This window comes from Mesoplodon densirostris, chromosome 20, assembly GCF_025265405.1.
Source record: "Mesoplodon densirostris isolate mMesDen1 chromosome 20, mMesDen1 primary haplotype, whole genome shotgun sequence".
Lineage (NCBI taxonomy): Eukaryota > Metazoa > Chordata > Mammalia > Artiodactyla > Ziphiidae > Mesoplodon > Mesoplodon densirostris.
In genome coordinates, this window is record NC_082680.1 from 30,767,264 (window position 1) to 30,781,034 (window position 13,771).

Consider the following 13,771-nt stretch of genomic DNA (forward strand, 5'->3'; position numbering starts at 1 on the left):
GACAGTATCATTGTGAATTCACAAAATACTCGGTAAGAAAAATGGAGCTAGGGGGTGAAGAGATGCTGTGTTTCTAAATTCTTCATGTGCTTGCTTTTTTCTTTTCTTTTTTTTTTTTTTTTCTATTTCAGAGGCACTGACTCTGGGTACCAGAGATTTTCTTTCATGGCTACTGAAACAAGACACTAATATGTTCAAAGAACTCTGGGGGTTTAAAGAAAGCCAGTGACTGTAATAACTAAGTGATGGTTTAGGATGTTAGCCATGATTAAATTCATTATTTTAATTCAAAGTTTCAAAAGTTCCCATAAAATAAAAATGTTCTTTCGTCACCTATTTTCATGGTTTTTGTTGTTTCAGGCCCTTTCTGATTTCCTTAAGTCAGTAGATGTTCCTAGTAATAAATGTTTGCCAGGAATATAAACTTCCAGTTTCTTCATATGATGAATAGTGAGGCTTTTGTAGTTTTATTTTTCATCAGAGTACAAGTAAAGAAAGTAGAAAATGAAACTATTCTAAAAGTGGAAGTCATTTCTTCCTGCCTACGCGGTGAGTTGTGGTCATTGGCTATGGCAACCTCTGTAATAAATAGATGATCTGAAACTACTCAAGAGACTGAGAAGTACCTGAGGAGCAGGCTATAAGAATGGCACCTGACAAGTCATCTCCTGTGGAAAATTCTTGGAAGATCTTTGAAGAATACCACATAGATGCAGATGTGGGCTTTGCTCTGCCCAATCCATTGGTAAGAGAGGGCACTGAAATCTGGGCAAAAATATTTTCTTATCATGATTTACCTGGACAAGTTAACTTCAATTGAACAAATGTGGTTCAGTAATTTCTATTGAACAAGTGGATAAAGCAGTACCAAAATTGGAGGCAGAGTTTGAAAAAAGGGGTCTCAACTTTCTTAAAATTTTCTACCTAGAAACTTAGCCTTAGAGGCACTTCTTACTTATCTTACACAGGCACAGAGTGTGATGAGTTAAGGAGACTACAGAAGTATTTTGGTTTAAGGCAATTGCATTTCAGAGGGTATTTTGAAAAAAAAAAAAGTAATAAATGACCCATGAGTCAAAGAACCCCCTTTCTCAGCTGATATACCTTAGATTGTATAAAGTATGTGTTCCTGCTTTGATAATGTTTTTGAGGTGGGGCACCAAGCAACTTTGTGTTGTATTAATATTGCTTGGTGTTAACTGAGCCTAAGATTCAAGCTTAGAGAGAATTAGAGCTACCCTTTTATTTCCACAAGTTTTGCCTACAAAGGGCAAGCATTAGAGTGAATGTGTGCCTTAAAACTACATTTTCCTAAGTTGTCTTCCCAAGAGTGTCAGGAAAAGCATCTTATCATTAATATTGTAATCATCAAACACCTAACATTGCATTTTTTTAGCAAATTTACAAATGTTAACTTACTCCATCTTTACAGTCATCCTGAGAGGTATGTACGTTATTAATCTTGTTTCCCTGATGAGAAATGTAGAATGCAAGAATTTAAGTAATTATCCAAACACACACAGCTAGTAATAGCAGAGATAGGATTTGAGCCTAATCATACATATATCCCCATATCTCCTCCCTCTTGCGTCTCCCTCCCACCCTCCCTATCCCACCCCTCCAGGTGGTCACAGGAGATCTCCCTGTGCTATGCGGCTGCTTCCCACTCGCTATCTGTTTTACATTTGGTAGTGTATATATGTCCATGCCACTCTCTCACTTCATCCCAGCTTGCCCTTCCCCCTCCCCGTGTTCTCAAGTCCATCTTCTATGTCTGCGTCTTTATTCCTGTCCTGCCCCTAGGTTCTTCAGAACCTTTTTTTATTTTAGATTCCATATATATGTGTTAGCATACGGTATTTGTTTTTCTCTTTCTGACTTACTTAGCTCTGTATGACAGCAGAGTCTGTGATCTTAAAACCGTTATCAATTATGCTACACAGCTTCACTCAAGAGGAAGAGAGATCACAAGGCATTTTTTTGTTGGTTTTTCTCCCTACTCTTGGGTTTAGCAAGGTACATGAGATTCCAGGAGAGGATTTCTAGGAACCAGTTACATGTTGTGACAATGCTGTATATCAGGATGTCTCTATTTGTTTGTGGCTCAAATGGATGAGTGCACGCTCTAGAGGGAACCTTTAAAGGCAGCGTATATATAATTCAGTCAGAGATTCCAATCTAACTGTACTTAGAAATCACATCCTATAACTACCTTGGGTAATTCAGGCAAATCTCAAACAATTTTTTTTCCCTAATCTAATCTTCCTCTTCTCATAATTAAGTTAATTGAAGAAAATGAAGTATGTTTTAATTTTTTTGCTAAAAGCACTGGTTTACTTTATATTTGCAAATCAATAATATTCAGACTTACTTCCCCTTCATACAAGCACACAAGTGCCACAGTGCCAGGATTGGATGTTTCAAGGATGTATTTATCAATGGTACCCCCAAAAAAAACTTTTTCAGAAACTGCAAAGCCTCATATCAAATTTATTCTTTTTTTTCCCTAAAAAGTTGGTTCTTTCAGAAAATAAAAAAATCACAGTAATTATGTAGACCTCTAAAACAGATTCCAAGGGTTAAAGCAAAACCTGAAAACGAAAGCAAGACAAAACTCTTCCTGAGCTACTTAAAAAATAATGCTGCTACTTGAGATGCTTAGGAAGTTAGATTCAATATTCTGAAACAGCATGAAAAAAAAAAAGAGGTTGCTTTTATTTCCTCACTGAAGATCTTTTCTGGAAATTATGTGTTCAAAAATGTCTATTTCGGGCTTCCCTGGTGGCGCAGTGGTTGAGAGTCCGCCTGCCGATGCAGGGCACACGGGTTCGTGCCCCGGTTCGGGAAGATCCCACGTGCCACGGAGCGGCTGGGCCCGTGAGCCATGGCCGCTGAGCCTGCGCGTCTGGAGCCTGTGCTCCACAACGGGAGAGGCCACAACAGTGAGAGGCCTGCATACTGCAAAAAAAAAAAAAAAAAAAAAATGTCTATTTCATCTCTTATAATCTATCAGCTTCCTATTCTAAAGGAAAATAATATGTCTTCTGATTCCATGTAGATGCAAAATACATTCTCTAATCTAGCAGGAGTTGAATGGCCCTCTGTGTTACTCTTTATTAATTTATATTCTGTCATTTAGGCATCCTGTGAACCAGAAGGATGTTATTAATTGAATTTTACATGTATTGAAAGTTCTGTCCAATAAGACACTCATCTTGACACATAATAAAGTATCTCTGTTATTTTGGGGAAATAGCAATAATCTAAAAGTCAGGCATACTACACAGTGAAACACACAACAAAGAAAATGTATATGTATTACTAAAAACACCAGAGCACAGTATTTGTGTGGTTAGGGAGAAAAATTCAGAGCAAACAAGAAAGGTGCCTATCTAGTGAATATACTGCCTGGATCTTTCATTCCTAAAAATCTGCCCTGACAGATTAAGTCTGGCCAATTATCTGCAGCCCCTGAACATGTTTGAACTTTATGTTACATTTGTCTTCGTGTTTTATAGCTTCTTTACAATATTAACTTGGTTTTGAAGCTTAAAGCCTCATTCACCTTGGTTTCAGGTAAACTCTTGATGTGTCCTCCGTCCCCATAGTTCAGTATTGGTGCTGCTAAGAGCATGTCTGGAAGCAGCTTAATGAAGAAGGCCTAGGCAAGTTGTTCAGGGATCTGAATCTCATTTCAGGGTGTGGCCTAGGCCTTTGATTTTTATGTTTTCCCTTGAGATGTGATTATAAATATAAGATCCAGGGAGACACATGTTAAAAGACAAATCCCAACTGAGTAAATTTTAAAGATGTCATTGGCTTCCTTCAGGGATTCATGAATCAGGCAGCATCCCAACTAGCAGAAAGAAAGGGGGTCTCAGGAGCTGCGCAACAATGAAAGACTTCTCTAGGCAGAAGAGAGCAGGAACAAGGAAGTTACACCAGCAAAAAGTGGATTGGTGTGTCAAGGTCATGTTCCTTTAGGGAATAGCAGTGGCCTATGAGCAGATGACCTCACTACTTATTGGCCAGGTTAATTCTGGATTGACTGGTTTAGGATTCCATTTTGGGAGAGGCAGAAACTGTAATAAGTATTGTCTTGATTTGGTGACATGGGACTTAAGTTACTCCATTTTGGGCCTGTTGTCTTGTTTTTAACACTCTTTTATTTGGATTTCATTTTTACTTACTGGGCAAAAAATTAGCCTGTAGTACCAAAGGAAGCAATCAACATGTATACATGTACATATACAGCACCTCGTACATGTCCAGTACTGTGCTAAGAAAAATAGGATTAAAAGCATGATAAAGGGCTTCCCTGGTGGCGCAGTGGTTGAGAGTCCGCCTGCCGATGCAGGGGACACGGGTTCGTGCCCCGGTCCGGGAAGATCCCACATGCCACGGAGTGGCTGGGCCCGTGAGCCATGGCCGCTGAGCCTGCACGTCCGGAGCCTGTGTTCCGCAACGGGAGAGGCCACAACAGTGAGAGGCTCGCGTACCAAAAAAAAAAAAAAAAAAAAAAAAAAAAAAAAAAAAAAAACATGGTAAAATCCTTGCCATCAGGTAGTGAGATGTAAAAAGAGCAAGATTTTTTAAAAGCTGGAAACCCGCATGTTTGAATCACAATAAACTGTATGTACAAAACAAGTTACAAAAACTGCCCAACACTTGCTTTTCTTATTTATGACATGGAGATAACAATCAACTTTTGGGGCCATTATTATAATTAAATGAGAAGTTACTGAGTAAAACTTCCTAGTCTCCTACTGACATTTAATAAATCTTATTTCTCTTCCATTCAAAAAACCTTAAAATCTAGCTGAGAAGAGAAAAAATAATAGCAGAGAGCAATAAATTACTTAATGTGAAAAAGTATAATCCATAGGATTCCTCATTGGAGGTATAAGAATAGAATGGAATAGTCAGGAAGATTTCAGTGAAACTTTTGAAGCGACCTTTGAAAAAGAAGTAGGTAAGAGGAAGAAGAAGAGCCCAGAGAAGGTCCTGAGCCCTGAGTGTGCCGATGACAATGCATGGGCTGGTGTCACTCCACAGGTAAGAGAGTGTCAGCATCGCACAGCACTGAGAAAGAGGCAAGACGGACCATCAGCGGAGGCAAAACTATTTTATGATACCTTCCACTAGTAAATCAAAGTCCTATTTCTTCTTTTCAAGGAGGAGCTACCTCACCCTTATGATGCCTGGATTTCCATTGCTAAAAATCTGCCTGAACTGATTAACAATGGCCAACTACGTGCAGAAGTTGAGAAGGTTTGAAAAAACATGACATTTTCCGTTTTAGCGTCTTCAAAGTGTTAACGCGGTTTTGCAGCTATCACAACATGCATTTTGAGTTGGGTCAACCTCTCTGTTTATTCTCAGTTAACAACCTTCAGCACTGACGGCCTCCAAGGACACAAGTCACAGCGCCTTGCACATCTGGTTCTGGGGTATATCACCATGGCGTATGTGTGGGGTGAAGGTGATGGAGATGTCCGGAAGGTTTGGAGATTTTCTCATATTTCTTATGCTAACACGACAGATTTCTATCCAGTTTACAGTTAATGTAAAAAATTCTAAAAGCATTGTAACTGCATTTTGTGAAGCTTGGGAAACAGAATGAGTACCTTGCACAGAGGAGTTGCCTAACGAATATTTGTGGGATGGATGGATGCATGAGCAAATGGTTCACAGGCCGTTAGAAAATCAAGACACAGCCTTTGTTTCCTCTCGCCCTCTACTGTTTTGTTCTCTCTATGCCCAGATTAGGTCTGCATCGTCACAAATCTAAAACGTAAGGGTTTAACAAGTACTGGGATTAAGTTACGAAATGAGGAAGAGAAAATGACATTTGTTTGGTTTCGCTGTGCCCTTAGGTGTAACAGTTAATGTTTTGACACCCAGAAAGCAGAAGAAAAGGTGAGACGTTTCAAATGTGAACACTAAATATCGTGTTTTAATTAGGTCTTGCCAAGCAATATTGCTGTTCCTTACTGCAAGGTATCTGAGAAGCTAGGACTGCCCCCTATTCTGGTTTATGCAGATTGTGTCTTGGCAAACTGGAAGAAAAAGGATCCCAGTGGGTAAGTAAACAGTGATTATAACAGCAATGAAAGGAGTGCACACTATTTGAATCAAGGGGAGTTAGTCATTGATTTAATCTTTGGCAGCAGGGCTTTCTTTTCTGCTGTTAGGGTGTAAAATGCATATGCATGTGAGAGAGAGGTGTCTAATTAGCATACAGTGAAATGCACACATCTTAAGTGTTCAGTTTGATTAATTTGACTGGCTGGATAGATGGCAATGTCTGGGCTTTCAAAGAAGCCTGCTTGAAACTAGGCACTTCCTAAGCACTGAGTAATGGAACCCGCTGCAATTAAGGGTCAGAGGCTCTCAGTGTGCATCTGCAGAGGAGTATTCTAGATGTGGGAAATACCACAAAATGAAATTATTTGATCTAGAAAACTTTCTTATGAGTAACAACTAGTTTTGACTCTCCACGTGTGCTCCTTGCATATTTAATTTTTTATTTCACTTATAAAAGTCCTAAGTTAGGCGTTTGTGATGCCTACTTGATAAATATCAGAAAACATATTTTTTTTCTATTTTTTATCTATTGTTTTTACCTTTGCTAGATCTGTAGTATTAAATGGAATAACAATAACTCAAAAGCATTTAATTTTAACACTGGTTTCCTTTCTCTCTTCCAATTGATCCACTGCTTCATGGCTGTTTTCCTAAGGCCCATGACTTATGAGTGAGTATTCAATCTTTTTTATTCTAGGAATTATTTGTTACTCAGAGTAAACATAGGTGTATCAATACCCTCCAAATGTGTTCTTTTGAAGCACCAAATGATTTTAGGCAAAAAGTAATTCAAATAATTGTTGAAAAAGCAAGTAGTTCTGGTCCTTAATAAATATTAAGGACTATATTAAGGACTATAATAAATATTAAGGACTATGACTGTGATGAGACTATGTCTGTTTGATATTATAGCTATTAATATATATACTTGCATATGCAGATGATACCTCACTTAAGGATGGTTTGACTTAAGATTTTTTTGACTTCAAGATGGTGCAAAAGCAGTACGCATTCACTAGAAATCGTACTTTGAATTTTGATCTTTTCCTGAGATAGATACGCAGTACATAGTCTCTTGTGATGCTGGACAGTGGTCACTGCTCCCCAGCAGCCCCGCGATCACAAGGGTAAACAACTGATACAATTACAACCATTCTGCCCCCAGACAACCATTCTGTTTTTCACTTTCATTATTCAGTAAATTATGTGAGATATTCCACACTTTATTATAAAATAGGCTTTGTGTTAGATGACTTTGCCCAACTGTAGGCTCATGTAAGTGTGCTGAGCACATTTAAGGTGGGCTAGGCTAAGCTATGATGTTTGGTAGGTTAGGTGAACTAAATGAATTTTCAACTGAAAATATTTTCACCTTAAGATGGGTTTATTGAGATGTAACACCATCATAAGTTGAGGAAGATCTGTCAATAAGTTTAATTAATATGCATATATACAAAATACACATACACCTATGTATCTATGACTCAATGACTTCAGAGGCCAGAAATATAAATCTATTCTTTTTGACTCAATTCTTACTATTTTTGGCTTGTGTACTAAATAGAGGCTAAGAGCTAAGGAAACAAAAGTCAGTATCATTGGAATAAGCCTGCCCTGATGAACCTGGGCTAATGTGGAGGAAAGAAGATATATGAAAATTATGTAAATTACTATATGATTAAGAGAAGGATTAAGAAAGTAAAATGCTAAGAGTTCTAACCAAACAGAAGGCATGAGGGAAGAATCCTTATAGCAAGTTATTGAAGCTGAGTCCTGAAGAATGAGTTAGAAGAAGGAAAAGCTGAGCATGTTCACAGTGGAGAAAACAGCAAGAGTGAGGGCTTTGAAGTAACAAAAACCTTGATGCATTTCAGAACCGAAGGAAGGCTAGTGTCGCTGATAAATAATAAATGACGGAAGTAACAGTAGAGGAAACGGATGAAAAAATAAACTTAAAAATATTATGTAGGACTTTGGCTCTGATATGGGGTTTAAACAGTATCTTAAATGGGAAGTTATGGAAGGTTTTCAAATGGGAGAATGATATCACCATTCCCATTTGACAGATGAGGCTAAAACTGATGAAATAATCTTATTCAAGGTCACACAGCTAGTAAGGAAGTGGTCTGGGTTGAGACCATAAATTTAACTGCCATGAAACTCAGAGATATACAGATACTGAGACCATGTTTGCATCAATGCAAAACTTCAGTGAAAAAGAAAATAGGGGGTAATCAGTTATTTGGATTTCCCAGTCAATTCCCTTGTTAGGCAGATAAATCACTGAGAAATTGAATCAGGCTCATAGATAAAAATATGGATATGAATATACTTATTTAAGCCAAAATTCTACTTTTAAAAACCATACCTCACAGATATCTCTATAAACATTGAGCTTATATATATATATATATATATATATATATATATATATATATGTATGTGTGTATATATATACAGTAATACATGTGCATGTGAAAAATTGATGGGATAATAGAGAAAGAACTAGTCTTAAAGTTTTTAGTTTCAAGTTCTAGAAAGGAATTTCAAGTCTCAGCTTAATCTACTGTTAATTATGTGACCTTAGACAATAGACCTAACACTACTACTCCTAACTTCATAATGGATATAGTAAAACCTGCCATACTTATCTCACAAGATTATTTTGAAAATGTAGGATAAATAAAAGACTTGAAAACTAATAAATATTCAACAAATATATAAATATTTTTGTTAAATTCTTTTCTTTTCAGTGTTTCTGTTTTATATTTTTCTAAATTCTTGACTTCCTGGATTACTTTTCTTAGGAACATGGACATCCTATTCTCGTTTCCTGGTGGGGACTGTGGTAAAGGGTTCTTCCTGGTCTCTCTGGTGGTGGAAACAGCAGCTGCTTCTGCAATCAAAGTATGTCAGTCCGTCCTGGAAAATGTGTATCTTGATTCACATAAGCAGAGCAATCACTTAGTAGCTGAACTATATTCTGCATGAAATAACTTTATCCTGACTGAATAGAGCATTTGATGACTGAATTGGAGACAAGGCATCATCTGGAAGAAATAAATATTTTATCTGGTTTTGTGTATTACCTAAAAGATAAAATGTAGGAGCCATATATTTAGAATAAAATTTGAAACCCAGTAAGAGAGAAGTATTCTCAATGCAACTTGGCATTGGAACTCTATCACACAGTGACATAAATCTAATGGTTTTGTCCCTCAGAAATAGAAATATATAGAATTATATAAACTTATCTCTAAGTGATAAGTGGATAAAGACAAATCCAAGCTTAATTAAATATATGGAAATTAGTCAAACAATCAAAGGGTACTCAGCCCAAGAAAGAAAGGGAAATATGAAATTTAATTGGAGGATTAAGATTTAGGAGAATGTTATTCTATGCCAATATTTAGTGTTAGGAAATCTTAAGTGTTTGTTTTCTTTTTTTTTTTTAAAGGTGATCCCCATTATATTTAATGCAATACAACGTGAAGACCCAGACACTTTGCAAAAGGCATTGCTTGATATAACTTCTAGTCTGCACAGAGCCCTTGAAATGTTTCACCAAATTCATGGCAAGTATTGTATGCCTTACAACATGCCAGGCTATGGTCAAATGTTTCTAGTTATCTAAGATGTAGAGAAAATAGAAGCAAAACCAACTCTCACATAGTGGGTGTGTTTGCACTTTATTTTATCTCACTAAATCATTATACTTTCTATATGGCAGGTTTTATTATGTCCATTTTACTTATAAGGGAATCCAAATTTGGAGGGATAAGATAAATGACCCAAGATTACATAAGTAGTAAATCGTGAAGCCAAATTCCAAGCTAGGGCTATTTACCTCTAAGGAACATCCTTGTCTCTCACTAAAAACCGTGGAGAAACTTACCAAAAGTACAGGATGTTTTAAGTTCTGAAAAACTTAGCTTTTGCTTGATAGGAACCATGTGCAAATTCTGCTTTTTCACAAGCTAACTAAAAAATGAAAAAAAAAAAAAAGAAAGATAGAAAAGCCTTTGAGCTCAAAAGTTATTGCAAATTAACAGCTAAAAACCAACAATAACCAAAAGAGTATGGAAACAAGGATTTGCAAAAGGAAATGTGCCCTACTGGGATGCTCGTAACAAATATGTGACTGTGTATCGTTGGGCTTGGGCAAGAAGATTGACCTTCAAACCAAAGACATTAGCAACCTTTGGGGAGGGACACCCGTTGTCCACAGGGCTCCTGGGGGTTTTGTTTTCAGTCTTCTTTTGGTTTCAGCTTGTTGCTTCCTTTATGTAAGTAATTTATCTGTTGTATCAGTAAAGTAAACACATGAAGTCGCCTTAAGTAAATATTGGCAGCTGAATTGGTATTCTGAGGATGAGTGGTGGGCGGGCCCAGGCTCTTTGGTACAAGCTGTGTGTTAGCCCCAAGGTAGACCCCGTTCAGTGGACACAGGCGATGAGAATGGGCAGGTGAGAGAGAGCTTGTCCTCAGGGAATTTCTCTGCACAGGTTGACCTAACGCCTTTCTCATATCCTATGCTGAAATCCATGATCAGTTGTTTATAACACCTTGATTTTTCCCAATCTATCTGATGCTACTTAATTAAACATATCTCATCTTTTTTTCAGAATATGTGGACCCAAACCTATTTTTCAATGTTCTTCGCATATACTTGTCTGGGTATGTAGCCTTATGCTTGAATCTGTTTTCTCTTAGACAATCCACATAAAGAAGACCACGTTTCCACTGATGGTCTCTACTATCAATCCAGTTTAAGAATCCATTTATATCCTAAAATACACATTGTAAGAAACAATAGACTATTCTCTGGGTTATTACTTGGCCAGGCATACGCTGGAGTATGGACAGGGAAGCTAGCCATTTTAAAGAGAGTAGAATAATCTTTGGTAGGTTTCACGCATAGAATACTTATGCCAGATTTGTTCAGAACCGTATTATTTATTATTCTCATGCATGACCACGAGTAGAAGGGAGAATGTGGAAGAAGTATAATGAAATCTATCTCATTTCACCTCCCATTCATCCTCTATTGCAAGATTTGACATATGAAAATTTGGCAATTCATAAAATAACAATTATTCTTTCCTTCCTGGTTTAGTTGGAAAGGCAACCCTTTGCTGCCAGAGGGTCTGCTGTATGAAGGTGTCTGGGACACCCCAAAGAAGTTTGCTGGGGGCAGTGCAGCCCAAAGCAGCATCTTTCAGTGCTTCGATATTCTGCTGGGCATTCAGCATACTGTTGGTGGAGGTGAGTGGCAAATGACAAATAATCATCATCTCTTATGCTAATAGAATAGTATCTAAAAAGTACTTTCCCATGAGCATCTTATCTGAGCTTATCTGATGCTTTTAGGAGAATAGTAGAGACTTTATTGCAATCATCCCATTTCACAGATGAAGAAGCAGAAACTTAAAGAGGATAATAGCCAGGCTCCCTGTTAACGAGCTAGAAAGCAGTGAAGCCAGAACTTAGACCAAGTTCAACACTGTCTTGATCTTGACCTTTGAACATGTCTATGAGGTCTGATGGACTGTGGTGAAGCCAATATCACATGTTCTGAAAATGTAAGACCAGATTCAGAAAAAGAAAGTCTCCTGCAAATGAGATAAGACCATGAGTTGAAACTGGGGAGTGAAGAGGCTTGGCACTGTCTAGTTCTGCTGTCCTACTGCCTTGGGGGTCCCAGGGCAATGCCTGCACCAAAGTTTAAAGATGAGCCACACTCATTATATTCCTTCTAGAGGATTAAGGGGGCAGAGGAAGAAGCTCCAGGAAGAACTTCTTTCTACTTTTCTTTGTCTTCCTAAACTTCTATTGAAGAGTCAAAGGGGGAAGGCTTTGGGCTGCATGATAATACGCTTTTTCCTGAGCTCATTCACTTCTTTAAAAATGATCCCTTATATTCTCTTGGATTCAGCATCATGATCTGTCAGGTATAGTACATATACTCTGTCCTTCTTAGAAGGATCAAATCCAGTAGGAAAGTGAGAAAGGAAGCAAAACGAAAATATTATGAGTTTGGTTCATGTGGTTTTCAGAATTAAGTATATTTTCCAATAATTACCATTACTAGTAGCAAGACTATTAGGATGCTAACAAGATGGTTGTAAGTTCATGGCCACCCACTCCGACCTCACTGTGCCCTTCTTCCCTGGATTGGAGAATGCTTTGGCCTCCTTATTCATCCATCTTTGTCTTTAGTTCCTTCAGACTCTGCTGCTAAATTCCTCCAGGAAATGAGAACATATATGCCATCAGCTCACCAGAACTTTCTTCGCTGGTTAGAGTCAGGCCCCTCGGTCCGTAAGTTTGTCCTTTCAAAAGGTGATGCTACCCTGCAGGACATTTATAATGAATGTGTGCAAGCTATGGTCTCTCTGAGAAACTACCATTTGCAAATAGTAGCTAAGTACATTGTGATTCCTGAAAGCCAGCTATCCAAGAGAAAACAAACCTCGGAAGAGCCTTCAGAACCAAAAAGTAAAGGAACTGGAGGCACCGATATCATGGATTTTCTAAAGACTATAAGACGTACAACTGAGAATTCCCTGTTGAAGGAAGATTAACGTAATCCAAGAAAGTGCTTATATTGCTACCACATGTGGTAATGTCGCTGCTCATTATATCAGAAATAGCATTAACATTCATAACTTGAGGAGAGGAAAATAAAACTAATGTCCATTAAAAAAAACCCTGCACATGAGTGTTTATAGCAGCTTGATTCATAATTGCCAAAAATTGGAAGCATGAAATAAACCAAGGTACCTATCCTTACAGTAGAATATTATTCAGGGCTAAAAAGAAATGAGTGATCAAGCCATGTAAAGACCTGCAGAAACATGACATGCATGTTATTAAGTGAAAGACGTCACTCTGAAAAGGCTACAGACTGTGTGATTCTAACTATGTGACATTCTGGCAAAAGGTAAAACCATGGAGGCAGTAAAAGGATCAGTGATTGCCAGGGGTTAGGGCAGAGGGAGTGATGAGCAGGAGAAGCACAGAGGATGTTTAGGGCAGTGAAACTATTCTGTATGAGAGTATAATGGTGGATACATGGCATACATTTCCCAAAACCCATAGAATGTACACCACCAGAAGTGAACCTTAATGTAAATTGTGAACTTTGGATTCTCATCATGTGTCAATGTAGGTTTATCAGTTGTAACAAGGGTACCATTCTGGTGTGCAGAGCTGTGCATGTGTTGGGTAGAAGATACATGGGGACTCTGTACTTTCTGTTCAATTTTGCTATGGACTAAAACTGCTCCAAAAAAATAAAGTCTGTTAAAAAGAAAACTGCTCTGTGGCCTTCAATATTTCACTTACCTCTCTCGTCTGTTTTCACACATCTAAAAATAATCAGAGATAAATAGATTAATATGCTTTCCAGCTATGATTCAATCCTGTATGTGATCTGCAAATTCATCCACAAAAAAAAATCAATTGATAGGCTACGTGAATCTATGGAAATTTTAAACAACATGCGTTCAAATGTAGAATAACTCTTCTGTTTCTTCCAGACCATAAAGACAATGATTTTGATGTCACAATTATTTTATATATCTATAATTTTTAAAAGTTTACAACGGGTTTTCCCTCCATGGCATTTTTTCCCTGTCTATAACACTGTCGGTAAGTCAGAACAGGAATTATGTTTCTTATT

The 13,771-nt window shown here is 37.7% G+C and overlaps 1 protein-coding gene across 1 annotated transcript; it reads left to right on the forward strand.

The window, feature by feature from the left end:
- The first annotated feature begins 646 nt into the window (after positions 1-646).
- IDO1 (indoleamine 2,3-dioxygenase 1) lies at positions 647-12,671 on the forward strand. Its single transcript, XM_060086088.1, has 10 exons — positions 647-745; positions 5,176-5,271; positions 5,383-5,502; positions 5,965-6,083; positions 6,743-6,757; positions 8,895-8,994; positions 9,545-9,662; positions 10,713-10,764; positions 11,204-11,352; positions 12,307-12,671. Exons 1-10 carry the CDS (start codon positions 647-649, stop codon positions 12,669-12,671), a joined length of 1,233 nt encoding a protein of 410 aa, XP_059942071.1.
- The last annotated feature ends 1,100 nt before the right edge of the window (positions 12,672-13,771 follow it).

Excerpts from the sequence above, each read along its gene's own strand:
- IDO1 (XM_060086088.1), top strand. The coding sequence starts at position 647 with ATGGCACCTGACAAGTCATCTCCTGTGGAAAATTCTTGGAAGATCTTT. Across the intron at positions 5,503-5,964 it reads GTGATGGAGATGTCCGGAAG|GTCTTGCCAAGCAATATTGC; the intron begins GTTTGGAGATTT and ends TGTTTTAATTAG. Across the intron at positions 9,663-10,712 it reads AATGTTTCACCAAATTCATG|AATATGTGGACCCAAACCTA; the intron begins GCAAGTATTGTA and ends TCTTTTTTTCAG.